Source organism: Anolis sagrei, chromosome 6 (assembly GCF_037176765.1).
Source record: "Anolis sagrei isolate rAnoSag1 chromosome 6, rAnoSag1.mat, whole genome shotgun sequence".
NCBI lineage: Eukaryota > Metazoa > Chordata > Lepidosauria > Squamata > Dactyloidae > Anolis > Anolis sagrei.
In genome coordinates this window covers 102,174,115-102,194,354 of record NC_090026.1, presented here as the reverse complement: position 1 = coordinate 102,194,354, position 20,240 = coordinate 102,174,115, and the positions used below count along the sequence as shown (strand labels likewise).

General features: G+C 43.8%; 1 protein-coding gene across 1 annotated transcript in view; it reads left to right on the top strand.

Annotated features, from left to right (window-relative positions):
- VPS50 (VPS50 subunit of EARP/GARPII complex) overlaps nt 1–20,240 on the top strand; it is a 73,698-nt gene that overhangs the window by 29,345 nt on the left and 24,113 nt on the right. Inside the window, exons 14-20 of the mRNA XM_060782253.2 lie at nt 748–839; nt 1,649–1,743; nt 3,449–3,547; nt 7,407–7,497; nt 8,427–8,603; nt 11,575–11,693; nt 13,184–13,290. Of these exons, the coding sequence (XP_060638236.1) occupies nt 748–839; nt 1,649–1,743; nt 3,449–3,547; nt 7,407–7,497; nt 8,427–8,603; nt 11,575–11,693; nt 13,184–13,290 (780 nt within the window). The remainder of the gene's footprint in view (nt 1–747; nt 840–1,648; nt 1,744–3,448; nt 3,548–7,406; nt 7,498–8,426; nt 8,604–11,574; nt 11,694–13,183; nt 13,291–20,240) is intronic.

Here is a 20,240-nt window from a genome sequence, read left to right as displayed (position 1 = left end):
GCCTGTTTGGAGTATCTACATTTTTAAAAGAATTTTTAATAATGCCTGTTGTTTAGAAGTTTGTTAAACTTCTTTAAGTCTTTAATTTTATCTCTTTCTTTTTGTGAATGTGTCAATGTTGTGTACATAATTGGCTATTTGTCCTATTCTCACAACCTTGTAGGCAGATGAGAATTAGAAAAGGCCTTATCAGCAAATAGAAACAAATAAAATGTAAGGCAACTCAAAGCCCTCCAGATATTGTTGGCCTAGAACTTCTATCAGCTTTAGCCAGTGGCAAGCGTTCTTGGGAGTTCTGGTCTAGCAAAATCTGGAGAGCCATAAATTGTCTGCTGATCTGCGATATAATGCAATATGGCTTAGGGATACACCTCTCTGTTGAAGATGTGTTTGTGATGGGGAGAGAGTTATTGTACCACCAACTTCTGGGTTAAATACAATAAAATTGGTGGTTTTGCATTTTTTTGCCCTTTCCCCACCACATTTTTCCTCTTGTACTGGAATGAGCACATATTAGATACTACAGACATTTCAGAGGTAGATCTCTGACATCAGAGCAAACAACGTCCAAATGACTTAATGCGGCTATATATCATATTTTTAACATGTAACTTGTAACTTCCACATATTGGTACTACTGTGTAAATACTTTTACATTTTGAGATATTGCAATTTCAGAGTAAGTGAAGTGATCCTAGACTTGAGTGAATTATTAATATTTTTCTCTCTGGCAACTTGTGTTTCTAGATGGAAGCAATGTCATCGGTGATGAAGAGACTGCTTTTGACCGCAGCTATGTTAAAAAGAAATTGGAACATGGACTTTCACGAATTTGGCAGGTTTGTTTTGAATATGACACAGTATTTCTGTCGCTTACCATTGCATGAACCTGAAATACATTTGTTTTCAAAATCTAATTATTGTAGGGAACCATGGTCTCCTGTCATTGGTAGCACTATCAAGTTGAGTTTGCTTGATTTCTATTGTTATATTTTAATGTTCTTCAAATGGAATTTAAAGGGCATAAAACAAGGAAAAGGTGTTCCCATATGTCTAGAATAGATAGTAGATATAGACAGATGTAGCTAGAACATTTTCTTGAAAATACCATCAGAATTTTATCTTGCTTTGTGTACATTTAATGCTAGCTCAAAGTTTTATTTTGACTTGTTTCAGGGGATGCTGCATTCATGCGCATGATACTGTACTTTTAAGATATGCTAAGTTTCATTTTGAAGCATGTGATGCATGTGATACATGCATCAAAGTTTTCCAGCATCCCATTATATGGCTTGCATATACAAAAAACTCATAAAGTCCTATGGATTTTTATAGAATTTCTTTTGTGGTTGTGGCTTCAATTAAAATATTAAATATAGAACACCAAAACTTTGGATTGGTTTGCCAAATAATCAAACATTATTTTGAAACCACAAGTCAGTGACTACTGTATATAGTAAGTTTGCAAGGTCTTCATATATTCTTTAGAATAAACCATTTTAATCTGACTTGCAATTATGTTGATGCGTTTAAACTTAAGTTTGAAATCTAGGCCTTTCAAACTGTTGTTTTTTGATGTCAATGTAATGATCAGCAGTAAAAACATGAAACAGTTTTGGAATTATTTAGTCTGTTTGTTTTGATATAGGATGTCCAACTGAAAGTGAAGACTTATTTGCTGGGCACCGACATGTCAAACTTCAAATATGATGACTTCATCTTTGTGCTAGACATTATCAGCAGGTATTTGGGAAGGGCATCCATACTAAGGGAGTGACAAAGTGCAAGTTAACACAGGAAGAAATGTTGTTGTCATTAGAAATATAAGTAATCCCAATTAAACAAACTCATAGTTTTGAATTGTGAGTTGAGATGCATGTATATCCATTTAATTCATTGGGTTTGCCGTAATTGGACAACAGATAGAATTTAGCCTAAAGACAACAATTTTTTGTAATGTCTGGTTAGATACGATTTATGTTGGTAGTGAAATTCCTCCCCTATTCTTAAAGGTCTAAGAGTTGTGATCGATGAGGTGTCCTTTTGATGGGCTTCTCAATTTTAAGTCCAAATATCCCACTTTTAAGTGGTTTGTCATTGAGACAAGCTTTGAAGAATCAAATGCCTTAAAATTAGTTTACCCTTATTTTCTTTTAAGCTTGGGCAGATCTTCCCAAAAGGCAAAGTAGACCGATTTGAAACTTAAGTTCTGTGGTTTCCTTGAACACCCATCCTGGAAAGAAGTGATGAGTGCCAAAAGCAGGGTTCTGTCCTGGGCTCGGTCCTATTCAACATCTTTATTAATGACTTAGATGAAGGTTAGAGGGCATGATCATCAGGTTTGCAGATGACACCAATAGCCAATACTTCAGAAGACAGGAGCAGAATTAAAAACTATTTTAGAGAGAAGGGGCAAAATTAACAAAATGCAGTTCAACAGGGACAAATGCAAGATACTCCACTTAGGCAGAAAAAAATGAAATGCAAAGATGCAGAATAGGGTTGCCTGACTGAATAGCAATACGTGTGAAAAAGATATTGGGAGTCCTCGTGGACAACAAGTTAAATATGAGCCAAGAATGTCATGTGGCAGCTAAAATAGCCAATGGGATGGTGTCCAGATCCAGGGAAGTCATACTACTCCTTTATTCTGCCTTGGTCAGGCCACACCTGGGATACTGTGTTCAGTTCTGCTAAGCTGGAATATGTCCAGAGGAGGGTGACTAAAATGATCAAGGGTCTGGAGAACAAGTCCTATGAGGAGCAGCTTAAAGAACTGGGCATGTTTAACCTTCAGAAGAGAAGGCTATGAGAAGACATGATGGCCATGTATAAATATTTGAGAGGAGGTCATAGGGAGGAGGGAGCAAGCTTGTTTTCTGCTGCCCTGGAGACTAGGACGCAGAACAATGGCTTCAAACTACAGGAAAGGAGATTCCACCTGAACATTTGGAAGAACTTCCTAACTGTGAGAGCTGTTCAGCAGTGGAACTCTCTGCCCTAGAGTGTGGTGGAAGCTCCTTCTTTGGAAGCTTTTCAACAGAGGCTGGATGGCCATCTGTTGGGGATGCTTTGAATGCGATTTTCCTGTTTCTTGGCGGGAGTTTGATTGGATGGCCCATGTGGTCTCTTCCAACTCTATGATTCTATATAAGTTTTTAGTCTGATGTTTTAAAAAATCAAAAAGCAAACCTTGATTTGGCCATTGTATATAAGGGGCACCATTAGTATTTCATTATTTATAATGGGACTTGATTTTGGTATCCATGGCGAGTCCTGTAACCAAACCACAGCACATGGCAACACCCCATTGCTTTTCATATGAATTGAATTTCCAGGACTATAGGAATTGGGCAACTGAGAATTAAGGGGATTTAAGGGTTAATAGATTTCTCAGCTGCTACTAAATGCCAAAGTATATATGTAATCAAAATATTGTTTGTGGTAGGCTGATGCAAGTCGGAGAGGAATTTTGTGGCAGCAAGTCAGAAGTTTTACAAGAATCCATTCGAAAACAAAGTGTGAATTATTTCAAGAATTATCACAGGTGAGATTTATGATACCTAGTATGAGCTACAGCATTTTTTTAAAATTGCAAACTTCTTATTTTGCAGTATGACTACTCCTTTAAAGGAAATCCTTCAAACCTTAAACCAATGTGTTATAGTAGTTTGCTACACTCAGACATTGGGAGACAAGGGCTTGAATCTGAAATGCACTGGGTAAGCTTAGGCAACCTAACCTCAGAGGGAGGCAATGGCAAATCCCCTTTGAATAAATCTCGCTGAGGAAAGATAGGTTTGCATTAGGGTGGCCATAAGTCAGATATGACTTGAAGGCATGTGGCAGTAACTGATCAATGTTTTTGGAAATGTTGCAGGGTGTGATCGTAAAGGTAAAGGTAAAGGTTTTCCCCTGACATTAAGTCCAGCCATGTCCGACTCTGGGGATTGGTGCTCATCTCCATTTCTAAGCCAAAGAGCCAGCATTGTCCGTAGACATCTCCAAGGTCATGTGGCCAGTATGACTGCATGGAGCACTGTTACCTTCCCACAAGAGCGGTACCTATTGGTCTACTCACATTTGCATGTTTTCGAACTGCAAGATTGGCAGAAGCTGGGGCTAACAGCAGGAGCTCACGCCGCTCCTGATGGTGATAATTGCAGATTGATACTGAGTGAATGCCATAGCTACTTAACTTGTTAATGTCTTGAAGGGCCCTTTGAAGGTTTCAGGTTATGAAAAACTATACACGAATCACAAGATGAATCACCTCGAGCTTTTAGGAGTTTTACCATTTTCATTTGAAGTACATATGGCTCTTGCTTCTCATTGTGTGCTTAAATTAAAACATGTTAGGTGCTTTTGAAGATGCATTAGTGGTGCATAAAAGATATCCATCTGAGAGCTGTTCAGTGAGTGTAGTCTTCCATTTGTTCACCTTGACATATGGAGGCAAGTGTGCTATTAATGTACTGACAAATATAATATACAGAGATAAAGAGATGACATCAAGAACATTGATTTATACAATCTGCAATGCTGACTCAATGCATGGGACACTTTATTGAGAAGCGTGATAAGTTTTGAGAATGAATTTAAGTAGCTTGGGGGAGACGGCAATGGGACTACACAGTGATAGGAAAACTTAACCATAAAAATGCAATTGGGTAAGAGTAATTCTGGTTTTCAGATGGACTTCTTTTTTCAGTGTCAGCATCTGATAATTTTAAGCTCATGGAAACAGAGCATACATGATACCCAGAAAATGTGGTATAGACAATGTTAGAAATGTAGTTGAAAGGATCACCTAATCCTCTTATGCAGGAAAGCTGCTGCCAAAGTGTCTTTCACAGATGGCTATCCATCTGTGGTTAGAAGAGAAAGCTCCAAAGCCAGTTCAACCTGGATGCTCTTTATTTCTCTGAGTGATTTATTTCAAAGAATTGCTGTTGGGTTAAAACACATGGGGGGAAGGAAGCATGAATGTATACTGAGATCCATAGAAGAAAAGTGTAATGGCAATGTACTACTACTACTACTACTACTAATAATAATAATAATAATAATAATTTATTTCTAGACCACCCTCTTTCCCCAGAAGGACTCAGGGTGGTTTATGCATAAAAGGCAACATTCAATGCCTCAAAATAGATACAGACATATCAAAATAATCCAAAATAATGGAGAGTAACAACAGAAAGCTTACAACAAAGGAAATGAGTATCAAAATAAAATAAAAACAAGAATAATTAATTAAGACATAAAAAACTGAAACATAAATAAACATTACAATAGGCACCCTACAAACAAATTATGAGATATTACATTCAAATTCTCTTTTGTTAAAGAACGAAAGAGAAGTGTTAGGGCACAAGTGTTTATATATTCATTTTCCAACCTTTTCCCAGTCCTGAGATTCAAGGCAGTTTACAAAGATAAAGCAAGTAGACATGTTGCACAGAATCAAAATAATGAACTATGGATAGAATTAAAAGCTATTTAAAACACACCTTTAAAATAAACACAGACAGTATACATCATTATTTTAAAAAATCCCATGAAAGCTCACAAGGGCCTTTCAAAACCAGCAATTCATTTCCTGCCCGCAGAAGGACACCTTAAGGCACCAATTTAACTAATCTAGAAAGTGACTTTCAAAGTTCATAGCCATGAATGTGTCTATTTCTCCTTTTAAATTTGTCTGAAGACTGTGGTTACTGCCCTATCTTAAATCTTTATAATTTAATGGTGCTATGTGAAAACCTGTTTCCTTTTAATTTCTCACAATCCAACTTTATCACATGACAGTGGGTTACTATATGAGAGAGAGCAAAGAAAAAAGTATTTCTTTTCTCTTTCTCTAATATCCATATTTCTATACATCTCAGTCATATTCTGCCTTTCTTTCCTTTTTACTTTTCTACTCTGAGGTTAAAAGCTACAAACATTGTAAATGTTTCTTTACTGTAGCCTTCAACTTCTAAATTTTTCTTTATATCTTTGGACATTTTGAAACAATTTTTTTGGGTAGGGCTTTGGAAAATGAATATCTTGCATTTTAACTCTAAACAAGGAAATAGAGAAAGTAAATAAGTACCGGAGAGAGAATACGTATCAGTCACATTGTGTACAGCCTTTTGGGTCAAACAACTGATGAGGAAAGATGTCATCGTTCTGTGCTTCCTCAAATTCCAGAACCTTTCTCATCACAAAGTAGGACAATAGTGGTTCAGTATTATTAAATTGCCTGGTGACTAATTGACATTTTTGCAAGCTACTATTTGACAAATGCCACACATTTTGTACATATTTTACATTTTTCTACTGTTATCATCATTCTAGGTCAGTGGTTCCCAACCTGTGGCCCATGGATGACTAGTGGTCTGCAAGAATAAAAAATATGGTCCATGGCCTCACCATTATTACACTGTTGCTTTGAAACCACATAGCAGTGAGAGAAACTGGTGTCATGAAGCCTCTTATAGTGCCAAGGCAACGAGGATGTTGGGAGGGGAGAGGCTGACTGCCCACGAAGGAATAGAACTACCACATCAGCTCTGGATTATTAAATATGGTTTTCTGTGGCTGAGCAGATGGTGACTACTGGATGGCATATGTTCTGTATCAGAAACTAGAGCTGATGTGGTCTATCCAATGCAGTTTTCTCATTCAGCACCCCAAATAACCAAATTGAATCTAAAGTTTACCAAAAACTGATCCGTAACCCTTTTGATACTAATGTTGAAGGGTGGTCCCTGATCAAAGTGGTCCCTGGTCAAAAAAAGAAGAAGCTAGGAATCACTGCTCTAGGTGGTGGTAGCACAGTGGATAAACTCAGCCATGAAAGCCATGACCCTGAGTTTGAAAGGGATTTGCTGGGCTGTTCATAATAGAGTATCTCAAGTATCTCATTGCTATTAATTCAAACCCAATAACTAATCCACACATAGTTGTACTCCACCCACTCACTAAATGCTTACTCAGATCTGTCTTTTTGTTTGTACGCACACAATGTCATTAAATTTCCTGCAAAAATACAGTTTATCACTTTATCTTTAATCAGACTCTTTGATTTCCTTGCTGTCAACTCCTGCTTTCTATGATTGTAGTTCCCATTTGGAGAACCACATAGCATAGGGGAAATTGTTAGTACCATGAAAGTGCAGGATGGGCGAGGAATGTGTTATCCTCCAAATGCTTCTGGACTGCATCTCCCATGATCTCTAGGCAGCATTGCCAATACTGAAGATTCAGAGGGCCCTGAATTATCTTACCTTGGTTACAATGGACAATTTGAACTTGACATGCAACTAGATTCATTCATATATGTCTCATTTTTGGTTATTCACCATTGTTTAAATATTATTAACATATTTTTCTTTGCTGACATTAAACTGTTTTAGAACCCGGCTTGAAGAATTGCGGATGTTCTTGGAGAATGAGACATGGGAGCTTTGTCCTGTTAAGTCAAGCTTCAGCATATTACAACTTCATGTAAGTTTTGGAAGGTGGGCATGGCCTTAATTTGTCTCATTAGAGGCTGCTGTGGTACATGAAATGTTTGAATTCATTATATCCCTGCAGTTTCAGTGTTGAAATTCTCCTGCTGATTTTACTAGACTGGAGTCTTATATTACAAATTAGTTTCTACAGAGTTCTAGACCTGTTTTGAAATAATGTACTGCTTATCAAAAAAGAAACCATCCTCTGAGTAAGTAGTAAAAGGCAAGAGGTTATTCCTTCCAGGGCAAAACTAATAGAAGCACTGACCCCCCCTCTGGTCTCTTTGAGGGAGTGCAAAAAAGCGCTTCCTTTCCTACTCAGTCTTTCAAAAAGGCTTGAAGTGGCTCTGCGGGAAAGAGAGTAGAGTGGGTCGGAGCATCTTTCAGATTCTTCCAGGACGAACTAAGCTCTTGCCTTTTGCCACTCTTTTCAGAGAAGTGGATGGTTCATTTTTTTTAAAAAATAAGAGTTAAGGTACAATACTTATTTTGATCCATGGATAGGTCAATTTAGTCTTTTTGGGTTGACTTTGACTAAAATTACTTGACTTTACAAATCAGTACATAGTTGCAAAAGCCAGAGGCATTCTAATCCTCCATGCGGTTCTCTTTTAAGTCTAGTCACGTAACTCCTTACAATGTAGTAATTAATTTAATCCTTGTTGTGAAAGGCTTTTATTTCCAAACTTCAGGATGTGTTGTTTGAGATAATTGGACAATTTTGTTAAGATGACACAAACATCAAATTAACCATTAAGTTTAGAGTCTTAAAAAGAAAAAAATGTGAGAATAAAAGCTCTGAAGGACGAATGCTATGGTGCTTGTGAAGTACTTCAGGAAGTTAATTATTACTTCATTACATGGATCAATATTTGCATTGCATGGCAAAATCTATAAATTGCCTTCTATTTATATTGACAGGAATTTAAGTTCATGGCACAGTCACGTTCCCCTTCAGTATCACCAAACAAGCAGCCTGCTTCAGAAATCGAAAGCACTGTGACTCTGTTTGAACAGTATTGTAATGGAGGGAATCCCTTTGAAATTCAAGCCAACAACAAGGATGATGAGACTGAAGATGTCCTGGCTTCTAATGGAGTAAGGAAACACCTTATAAGTTCTCTGTGCATGTGGATGGGGTATTTCTAATTAGTACATTTTAAAAAGAGAGCTGGCAGTATTAGTGTTTGCCATATAATCCTACTTCACTTCTCAAAATGTGAACCATGGTCAGTTTCTTATACAATTGCAGTTCATTACGCCCTCTGCCTCTGATCTGTTCCTGTTCATAGGCTTTTAGGAATTGACTGCAATGAATATTGTATTGTTCAGAAAAAACTATGAAAGAAGAAGTCTATTTTGAGGCAATTAAGATGTCGATAACTTTTCTATAGTGGTAAATCTGCTCATGTGGTAAAGGTCAGCTAGTTCAGTTTTTTGTGCTTTGGTAAAGACTTAACACTTATGGATATTTTTGTGCAAATTCACATTATGGAATCTGTTTTAAACTATTTATACTCCTTTTCACTATTCACTAATATCCACCAGAATCACTTAATATCAATAAACATGTAAAATTATAAAATCACAACAGTAATATAATGATTACCAAACTACAGGAAACTGAAGAAGCTGCTATTACCACATAAGTAGAAAATCTGCAGAATTAAATGGAGATGTAAGGAGTAAACACTCCTAAATATTCTTGGAAAAAGAAGGATCTTAACTTGCTGCCTAAAATCCAGTATACTGATGAAGCCAGGCAGATTTAGTTTGGGAGACATTTCCATAATCTAAAGCTTGCCATAAATCGATAACACTATAGAACTTGATCACAAGAAATCTTGGGAGTAACTTGGGAAGGAAATTGTTATTATTTAAGTAATTGTTTTGTTTTGTTTTGTTTTATTTTAGTTACTATCTAAATACACTTTCATCATAGTGATCACTGACTTGCCATGTGCACGAAATTAGTTCCTAATATTTCTAGCATTTCTTTCATGTCGTCCACGAAAGCACGAGATGGAAAGCCCCCTCCCTACACAAATGTCTGCTCAACACAAAAGCCTTATTTCGTGTACATCTGAACTTGCCTCCTTTCCTTGGAAAGAGAGTGCATGTGTGGCAGGACATGCAGGCAGGCAAGCCTGGAGCTTGGGTGCAGGCATGCTCTGGGCCTGCCTGCATGTCCCACCCCACACACACAAAGTGTGGTGGGGCATGCAGGCAGGCAGGCCCGGAGTGCACCTGCAGCCAAGTGCCTTGTACTCTAGAGTAAGAGGTGCTTGGCTGCAGGCACTGGCAGGCGGATGCGCTTCCTGGGCCTGCCTGCATGCCCCGCCACACACGAACTCTCTTTCCAAGAAGAGTGTGTGTGTGGCGGGATGTGCAGGCAGGCCCGGAAAGTGCATGCACCCGCCAGTGGCTAAAGCTGAACGCCTCTTACTCCAAGAGTGGAAACAGTAGATGCCAGATAAGAAGAATACGCGCCCACAAGGGGAGCCAGTGGGTGAGAAGTCCCCCCACATAATGGTCTGATTTTCAGACCCCAAAACAAAAGAATTGAAAACAACCTCCCAATTTCCGGAGGCTTACAAAAAATGGATTTGGGCCTCCAATGAAAGCCGGGACACGAAACAGAACAAGGTTTTTCCCGAAAGCACATTTCTACCACTGACCAAGGATGCATGGTCAGCTCCACACAGCTTATACAGTAATGAACTTGCTAGTCCAGTGGTTCTCAGCCTGTGGGTCCCCAAATGTTTTAGCCTTCAACTCCCAGAAATCCTAACAGTTGGTAAACTAGCTGGGATTTCTGGGAGTTGTAGGCCAAAACACCTGGGGACCCACAGGTTGAGAACCATTGTGCTAGTCTCTCTCTCTTGATTTTGCTGCAGTAATTTAATTGAGCTGGTGCTCCAAAATCTTTGTTCATTCATAGGACATGTATATGTTGATAGCTAAAGGACAAGTGAGCTTTCTTTGTGTAAATGCCATAATGTTGAAATGAGTTTGCTTAAAGAATTTCTGAGGAGGAATATACATAGGCAAAGTCATGGTTGGTCACTTTCAGGGATTGCCGTACTGTCAACATTTAAACTTATTATATCTTTATAAAAGTGAAAATATTTGGTCCTTTTTGGATAATTGCAGGATGTAATCACTAGGGGGCAGAATGGTCACATCTGCTGGCAATCGGCTGTAACATTTTTTAAATGACAGTTCCCTTTTTCTATTACCTTGTTTTGGACTGCATAGGGTAACACTATGTGTTCTATTTATTATTAAAACTGACAAATATGACTTTGGCAGGTCCACTGTTTTGCCTCATTTTTGTTATTGCCTGCTGGGGTACATCCCTATTTACAGCAGTTTGGGTTAATGAATCCCACAGTGAATGACATGAAAATGAATTTTCTCATGGTGATCTTTTGGCTTCTCTGTAGCATTAATAATACAGAACATTCTGTGTGTGGGGAAATAGAACACTGAAAAAGAATGACTTATATACCTATTTTTTAAACTTGATTGGATTCCAGTTGAGAATTGTGAATATTATAAATTGGTGTCATCAATCTTGACAGTTGGCAGTAATTTATTTCAAGACCCTTTGCTAGTCTTTTAAATTGTAGTGATTTAAAATGGATTACCATTTAAAAGCATCTTATATTTAATTTTATAGTTTTCGTTGAGTTCTTTTTTGCCCAATCAAAATCTGGTATTAGGAGGTGGTTCAGCATTTTCAAGGAAACTGCTTACTACTTTTTGTTTATATTTCTGATTTTTCAGTGTGATTAATCATTAATTATTTTAAAAACAACAAACAACTAAGAGTAACGAGACCCCATCCTCCACCCCATTTTTTGTGACTTAAATACATAAGCCAAGGATATGTTGCTGTAAAATACTGTTGTTTATGCGTGCACCCATCTCTTTTCTTGTGAGTAGCCTCATCTTAGTTAAAGCAAGAGTACTTTGTAGTGGGTTAAGTGGTAAGAAATGCTGAAGCATTTAATGTACATTCTGAAGTTGTGAAGACTCTGAAAGCTCCTGTATTTTGTTTTGATAGTATGAATCAGATGAACAGGAAAAGAGTGCCTTTCAGGAGTATGACAGTGATAGCGATGTTCCTGAAGAACTGAAGAGAGACTATGTTGATGAGCAAACTGGAGATGCTCCAGTAAAAAGGTACCTTCAGTGCATGTTTTGCATTTCATGAGGATGTTGTTTTTCATGACAGGCTTCAGAATAAATGCCTACTGTCAACTCTTCCTTATTGACAGATCAAAAGTGGTGGCATTTTTCTGATGATTCTGTCTTTCAAGGAATGTTTTCTGCAAGATTTGGCACTGGCCCAACTTTGAGGTGTCCTGAAAAGGCTGCAAAGTATTTGTTTTATTATTCTTTACTTTCTTATTGTCAGAGAAGGGAAGAGATACATTCCATAGGTGCCAGAACAACAACAACAAAAACTTTATTTATATTCCACTCTATCTCTCAGGAGGGACTCAAGTCGCATTCCAAAGAAAAGGCAAACATTCAACATACAACAATACATCCATACTAACATAATTTAACAACCCAACATATAAATACCAATTATGAATTAACAGCTAAAATTAAATTTTAAAAAATGCAGCCTGTTATAACAGACATAGGACAAAACATAAAACATTAGACAGAATAACAACTTTGTTGTTATCATTAGCTACATTCAAATTGATTTCAACTTCTGGCAATCCTATAAATGAGAAATCTTCAAGTCTTTGTATTCTCAACAGCATGTTTGGGTCTTGCAGATTCAAGGTCATGGCTTCCTTGATTGAGTCTATCCAACTAGAATGCAGACGCCTTTTCCAGCTGTCCTCCATCTTATCCACCATTCGTGTCTTTTCTAGTTATCTTTTTTCCCCATACAGTGCAGTGTAATATAGAGAACTCAGGATATATATTCTGGGTCCTTGTTTAAAGTGATGTTCAGCCAGGTCTATCACTTATCTTCCTTTTGCGAATACAAAATGCAGTTCCTTAAAGATACCAAGCAAGCTTCTTTCAGCGTAGTTTCCAAGGGAATATTAGCATAAAAGGCCGAGTGAACTGTGAGGGAAGCTCATCCATCTTTCTATCAGTAAAGAACTTGAAAGAACACCATCAAAAGACACTGTCAGCTTCAAGCATCCAAGGAAACTGGCAGAATCAAACTACTACTATTTTTTAAAGTACAATAAATTCATTTCATAGGAAAAAGTGAACTACCAGAAAAAGACAAGGTAATCATAATATGAAGCCTAACAGTCCATTGAGCAGATCTCACCTTAAAAAACGGTCTCTTCTTGGATTGCCATCTAGTTCACTTCTGAAAATAAGAGGACTTGTGGAGATGAGCCTGTGAATATGACTTTGCTTACCTGTAACTATGGTTCTTCAAGTGGTCACCTGTGCCCTCACAGAAACCTGAGCAGAGACTCTGTTTTGATTTGGCTAGAGCAGAGTAGCCTTGTGGGAATCCCTGCCCCTCCTATCTACTGTGCATGTTGTGTCTGCTAAGCTGTTGCCTCTTCAGTTTTGAAGCTCACTATAAAAAAAAATCCAGGGTCTTGAAAATGATAGTATGGTGGGTTTATGTGAGGATATTGACTTTCATCTTTGCACTTACACCTGATATATTTTCAATCCAGCATATCTCGAGAAACCTTAAAAAGCAGGAAGCGATCAGATTATTGTCTCAACAAGGTGAATGCTCCCATTTTGACCAACACAACTCTTAATGTAATCAGACTTGTTGGTAAGTAGAATTGTTTCTTAGCCGCAAATTTAAAGCCTATTGTCCCATTAATTGATATCTATATCTATGTTTATTTCTGGCAAATAAAGAATACTATAATCTTACTGTAAAGCTTATAAAAGCAGCTGGTATAAAGAGTATTGTATTCTTATCTCCAAATAGTTTTAAGATAGATTATCTTTTTTTTCTAATGAAAGTATTCATATGTTTTTGTCATTTAACAATACATGTTTTGCCATTTAACAATACATATAAGAGATAGTGGGTTTCATAGAAAAGCAAATGTACGAAGAAATAAAAACATCTAGTGAATGCTAGTGATTACAGATTAGTTTCCCATGCTCTTCATAATTGAAAGATATTATTTGGATGCTGCCTTCTGCTCCAAGAAAGGAGCAAAGCATCTGTCCCTTCCTTTTCTTTTTGTAGCCCCCTGTGTCTCCCCTCCAAAATAGGCTTATGAAGTTTGGAGGATCCTTAGCAGTGACACTGGGCAAATTGTTCAAAGGAGTGTGTAAATAAGTTGATGTGTCTAATCCCTCTCCCTCCTTGTGTAAATGAAAGGACAATTCAGCCTTGAGCCCATTTGAGTCTTTTATTAGTACTGAAGAAAAGCTAAATACGTAGTATGTGTTTATCCAGTGAAACATACTTTATTGAGGCGTATTGCCTCTGAAGCCTTCTTCTTGTCTGTTAAATAACCCCCCAACAAGTTTTTAGGAAACTTTCCTCTTTCACACGGAGAAGGGAGAGGCTACAAGAAAGAGAACTCTTTGTCTCCTGGCTGCATTATGATTTAGATTTAGACCTTAATATTTTTGACAGAAGGGATGATTTTGCAAAACCATGGTACAATTCCACCTATATGCTTTCTTACTTCCTCTTAACTACAGGTGAACCTTTGGGATTACTTGTCCGGTGTCAATATTGATGAAAGTACTATTCATTAATGCATTTTCATTGCTTCAGGAGTTGTAGTCTTTTTGTTGTCTGGATAACATGCTCCTCCAAATTTTTGAAACAGTGATTACAGTGCCATTCCTTTAATCTATAATGTGGGCAAATTCATGCTCCTTTGAGGACATAAGGGAATGCAGCTGAATAGATTTGGGTGGGAACTCATTTCCACATATCTTCTCTGTTAATAGCTCTTTCCTCCCTTGAGCTCTAACCCAAAACATTTGTTATGCTTGGCAAATATTTGTATTTGTTAAGTCAGGCTAAATGGCATGAGCTGCTGTGATTAGACGCCTTTTGGGATACTGTTGTAAGAAGTTAATAAATATTGCTCAATGGTTCTTGGCCAAATGCATGTCTTCCTCTGTACTAATAATCTGGTGACACATCTTGTTTGTTTGACACATTTGCAGAATTGCCACCCATAAATCTATGTACACATGTTGGTCTTTTATACTATGTTTTTAAAGATGAACTTGGTGTCTGATGTTGTTCGGTTGCCTCTAACCAGGAATGTAATTGTTATGGCTCAAGCCCAAAATTGATTTTCTTTAGTTTTTTTTAAAACTAATTAGTATAAAGGTCTACCTTTAGCTAGATTGGCAAATATTTGGCAGGATGTTTTGACAATGATTCCAATTTAATTTTGGACTTTTGATATGTGTTCCATGCATATGTTGATAATACATCATTTAATACACAGCTGATCATATCTGAGCATTAATTTGACACGTGGCTCTGAGAATCCACACTATATTTTAATCAAAACATCATTGAAAGTTTTCTCCCCCAATTTTACACTGAGAAAAGATCCCCCCATTTTTCCCATGGTGCATGAAATAGTAATTTCTCACTCATTCCTGTTTTATTTGACCTTTGGATTTTGTAAGCTGGGGTTGCTGCATAGTGTTGGCCTTTTACAGGCATCCATACCAGTTGAGATACTTGGCTTTTGCTGGTTGCATTCTCTACTTAAGTTTCCATTCTTCTGTGCAGTTCCTCTTGCAGGATGGGGACCCTTTGAAATAGAATGAAGCATTTAGTAAATGCCCCTTCCTTGTGTGAAAGTGCCTTTTTATCATACCTAGGCTCTGGTATATATATGGCTGTGGAAATCCATGCCACTTTCTAATCATGAAAAGATCGCTCCTGGTTTCGCCCTTTAAGAAACAATTCTTCCATTCCTCCATGATGTGTGAAAAAATTGTTTCCCAATTTTTTTTACTTTTGTGTTTTATAAATAAACTGGCATAGATACTCGCTGTGGGAGCCCCTGGTGGCGCAGTGGATTGAACCGCTGAGCTGCTGAACTTGCTGACCAAAAGGTCGGTGGTTCAAATCCATGGATTGGGGTGAGCTCCCACTGTTAGACTCAGCTTCTGCCAACCTAGAAGTTCGAAAACTTGCAAATGTGAGTAGATCAATAGGTACCACTCTAGTGGGAAGGTAATGTGCTCCATGCGGTCATGCCAGCCACATGACCTAGGAGGTGTATATGGATAACACCAGCTCTTCAGCTTAGAAATGGAGATGAGCAGCACCCCCCAGAGTCGGACATGACTAGATTTAATGTCAAAGGGAAACCTTTACTTTACTTTATACCCACCGTTGCCTGTGTGTCGTTGGAACTGCTTCCCCATCTACTTTCTCTCTTCTCCAGCTCTGAGAATGCCTACCTCACAATGTCTCCATGTCAACATTCTCTGGCCACTCTTTTTTGGCAGGCTCTTTGTGGGTCCTCCCTCCTCATACACATGCCATCTTTCTCCCCAGTAACATCAGAGGGGGCCAATATACCTAGCAACAGCCTTTGTGGTACAAACAGACAAACATTCCTATGTACATACTTTGACTTCTGCCTATATAGGTGAATATAGATATACCATATTTTCTGGCGTATAAGACCGGGCGTATAAGACGACCCCCAACTTTTCCAGTTAAAATATAGAGTTTGGGATATATTCGCCATATAAAACTACCCCTCTTCCAAAGCACACCAAATAAAAATGTAAAAAAACATCAGATTTGATTTTCGATATGGCAATTTTCCTAATCCTCTTTGTCATGGTGTAAAAACCTGGTTTCTTTTACTCCTTTACAATCTGTTTGTGATAAAAGTATTATGAACAACCTTTTCTTTGACAGTTACAGCTTGTTTGTGCTGGGGAAAAATAATCTTGGGATGAGCCAATGCAATGGAAATTTTAACTGATATTTAATATCTGCAACATTGGTTTTATTAGGAATTATGCATGGCCTTTAAAACTAGTATTCTCCAAAATGTGTTAGTGTTGTGCAGAACATAATGAGATAATTCTAAACACCTCCCTAAATATGTTGCAATCTATATATATAAATCTGTTAGGTTGGTTATACCGGACAGGTAAACTCTAAACCCCCCCAACGAAACTGCACCAAAATTGCCATGGCCCTAGGACAACCCACTCGGTACAAACTAATCCACTCACAATTACAAACAACACAACAACACACTCACAAAGTGGCAAAACAACTGAGCATGCGCACTGCCGCAAAGACCCCAGCGCGCGCGCACACATGGCCGAACGGCCGAACGGCACTTCCCTCCCTCCCTCGCCCAGCACGAACACGTCGCCGCCACAAACACACACACACGCATCGCAACTTCCTCCCACCCCTTCCGGCCCTGAAACACTCCTTCCCTCCTCCAACGCAGCTCTGGTAAAACACGCCCCCTCCCTTCCCCGCAACACAACCAAACGCCGGTAACAACCCCTCCCCCCGCTAACTCACCACACCTCCCTTCCCCGCAACACAAAAACACACACGCCGCTAACGCACACCTCCTCCCTTCCCCGCAACACAACCAAACGCCGGAAAAAAACCCCCCTGCCTACTACACAAACACACACGCCGCTAACTCACCACCCCTCCCTTCCCTGCAACACACAAACACACACGCCCCTAACACACACCCCCTCCCTTCCCCGCAACACAACCAAACGGCGGTAACAAACCCCCCTGCCTTCCCTGCAACACAAAAACACGCCCCACCCCTTCCCTCCCTGACTCACTCCTTCCTCCTTCCACCCCTTCCGGAAAGACCCGCCCCCTCCCTTCGCCCCACCCCTTCCCTCCGTGACCTTGAGTATGGGAGTTGTAGTTCACCGACATCCAACTTCGCCCCGCCCCCTTCTCGCCCACACATGCACCACGCAACTTCCCCCCTCCCCCTGCTAAGCCCACCCACGCCGCTGCCAAGCCTCGCCCCTTTCTAACCCTGCCACCCTCTTCCCCCAGTCCAAGCCCCGCCACGCCGCTTCCTGCCCTGTCGAAAGCATCTCTCCGCCCCCTCCTTCATCTTACCCTGCCCATGCTGCCTGCACTCCTCCTCCTCCCACCCCACTCTGCCGAAGCCCCACCCACACCCACCGACGCCCCGCCCCTGCACTCCTCCTCCTCCCACTCCCCTCCGCCGAAGCCCCGCCCACACCCACCGATGCCCCGCCCCTGCACTCCTCCTCCTCCCACCCCCCCTCCGCCCAAGCCCTGCCCACACCCACCGACGCCCCGCCCCTGCACTCCTTCTCCTCCCACTCCCCTCCGCCGAAGCCCCGCCCACACCCACCGATGCCCCGCCCCTGCACTCCTCCTCCTCCCACCCCCCCTCCGCCCAAGCCCTGCCCACACCCACCGACGCCCCGCCCCTGCACTCCTTCTCCTCCCACTCCCCTCCGCCGAAGCCCCGCCCACACCCACCGATGCCCCGCCCCTGCACTCCTCCTCCTCCCACCCCCCCTCCGCCCAAGCCCCGCCCACACCCACCAACGCCCCGCCCCTGCACTCCTCCTCCAACCCCCTCCGCCCAAGCCCCGCCCACACCCACCGACGCCCCGCCCCTGCAATCCTCCTCCTCCCACTCCCCTCCGCCGAAGCCCCGCCCACACCCACCGACGCCCCGCCCCTGCACTCCTCCTCCTCCCACCCCCCCTCCGCCCAAGCCCTGCCCACACCCACCGACGCCCCGCCCCTGCACTCCTTCTCCTCCCACTCCCCTCCGCCGAAGCCCCGCCCACACCCACCGATGCCCCGCCCCTGCACTCCTCCTCCTCCCACCCCCCCTCCGCCCAAGCCCCGCCCACACCCACCGACGCCCCGCCCCTGCACTCCTTCTCCTCCCACTCCCCTCCGCCGAAGCCCCGCCCACACCCACCGATGCCCCGCCCCTGCACTCCTCCTCCTCCCACCCCCCCTCCGCCCAAGCCCCGCCCACACCCACCAACGCCCCGCCCCTGCACTCCTCCTCCAACCCCCTCCGCCCAAGCCCCGCCCACACCCACCGACGCCCCGCCCCTGCAATCCTCCTCCTCCCACTCCCCTCCGCCGAAGCCCCGCCCACACCCACCGATGCCCCGCCCCTGCACTCCTCCTCCTCCCACCCCCCTCCGCCCAAGCCCCACCCACACCCACCGACGCCCCGCCCCTGCACTCCTCCTCCTCCCACTCCCCTCCGCCGAAGCCCCGCCCACACCCACCGATGCCCCGCCCCTGCACTCCTCCTCCTCCCACCCCCCCTCCGCCCAAGCCCCACCCACACCCACCGACGCCCCGCCCCTGCACTCCTCCTCCCACTCCCCTCCGCCGAAGCCCCGCCCACACCCACCGATGCCCCGCCCCTGCACTCCTCCTCCTCCCACCCCCCCTCCGCCCAAGCCCTGCCCACACCCACCGACGCCCCGCCCCTGCACTCCTTCTCCTCCCACTCCCCTCCGCCGAAGCCCCGCCCACACCCACCGATGCCCCGCCCCTGCACTCCTCCTCCTCCCACCCCCCCTCCGCCCAAGCCCCGCCCACACCCACCAACGCCCCGCCCCTGCACTCCTCCTCCAACCCCCTCCGCCCAAGCCCCGCCCACACCCACCGACGCCCCGCCCCTGCAATCCTCCTCCTCCCACTCCCCTCCGCCGAAGCCCCGCCCACACCCACCGATGCCCCGCCCCTGCACTCCTCCTCCTCCCACCCCCCCTCCGCCCAAGCCCTGCCCACACCCACCGACGCCCCGCCCCTGCACTCCTTCTCCTCCCACTCCCCTCCGCCGAAGCCCCGCCCACACCCACCGATGCCCCGCCCCTGCACTCCTCCTCCTCCCACCCCCCCTCCGCCCAAGCCCTGCCCACACCCACCGACGCCCCGCCCCTGCACTCCTCCTCCTCCCACTCCCCTCCGCCGAAGCCCCGCCCACACCCACCGATGCCCCGCCCCTGCACTCCTCCTCCTCCCACCCCCCCTCCGCCCAAGCCCCACCCACACCCACCGACGCCCCGCCCCTGCACTCCTCCTCCTCCCACTCCCCTCCGCCGAAGCCCCGCCCACACCCACCGATGCCCCGCCCCTGCACTCCTCCTCCTCCCACCCCCCCTCCGCCCAAGCCCCGCCCACACCCACCGATGCCCCGCCCCTGCACTCCTCCTCCTCCCACCCCCCCTCCGCCCAAGCCCTGCCCACACCCACCGACGCCCCGCCCCTGCACTCCTTCTCCTCCCACTCCCCTCCGCCGAAGCCCCGCCCACACCCACCGATGCCCCGCCCCTGCACTCCTCCTCCTCCCACCCCCCCTCCGCCCAAGCCCTGCCCACACCCACCGACGCCCCGCCCCTGCACTCCTCCTCCTCCCACTCCCCTCCGCCGAAGCCCCGCCCACACCCACCGATGCCCCGCCCCTGCACTCCTCCTCCTCCCACCCCCCCTCCGCCCAAGCCCCACCCACACCCACCGACGCCCCGCCCCTGCACTCCTCCTCCTCCCACTCCCCTCCGCCGAAGCCCCGCCCACACCCACCGATGCCCCGCCCCTGCACTCCTCCTCCTCCCACCCCCCCTCCGCCCAAGCCCCGCCCACACCCACCAACGCCCCGCCCCTGCACTCCTCCTCCTCCCACCCCCCCTCCGCCCAAGCCCTGCCCACACCCACCGACGCCCCGCCCCTGCACTCCTCCTCCTCCCACTCCCCTCCGC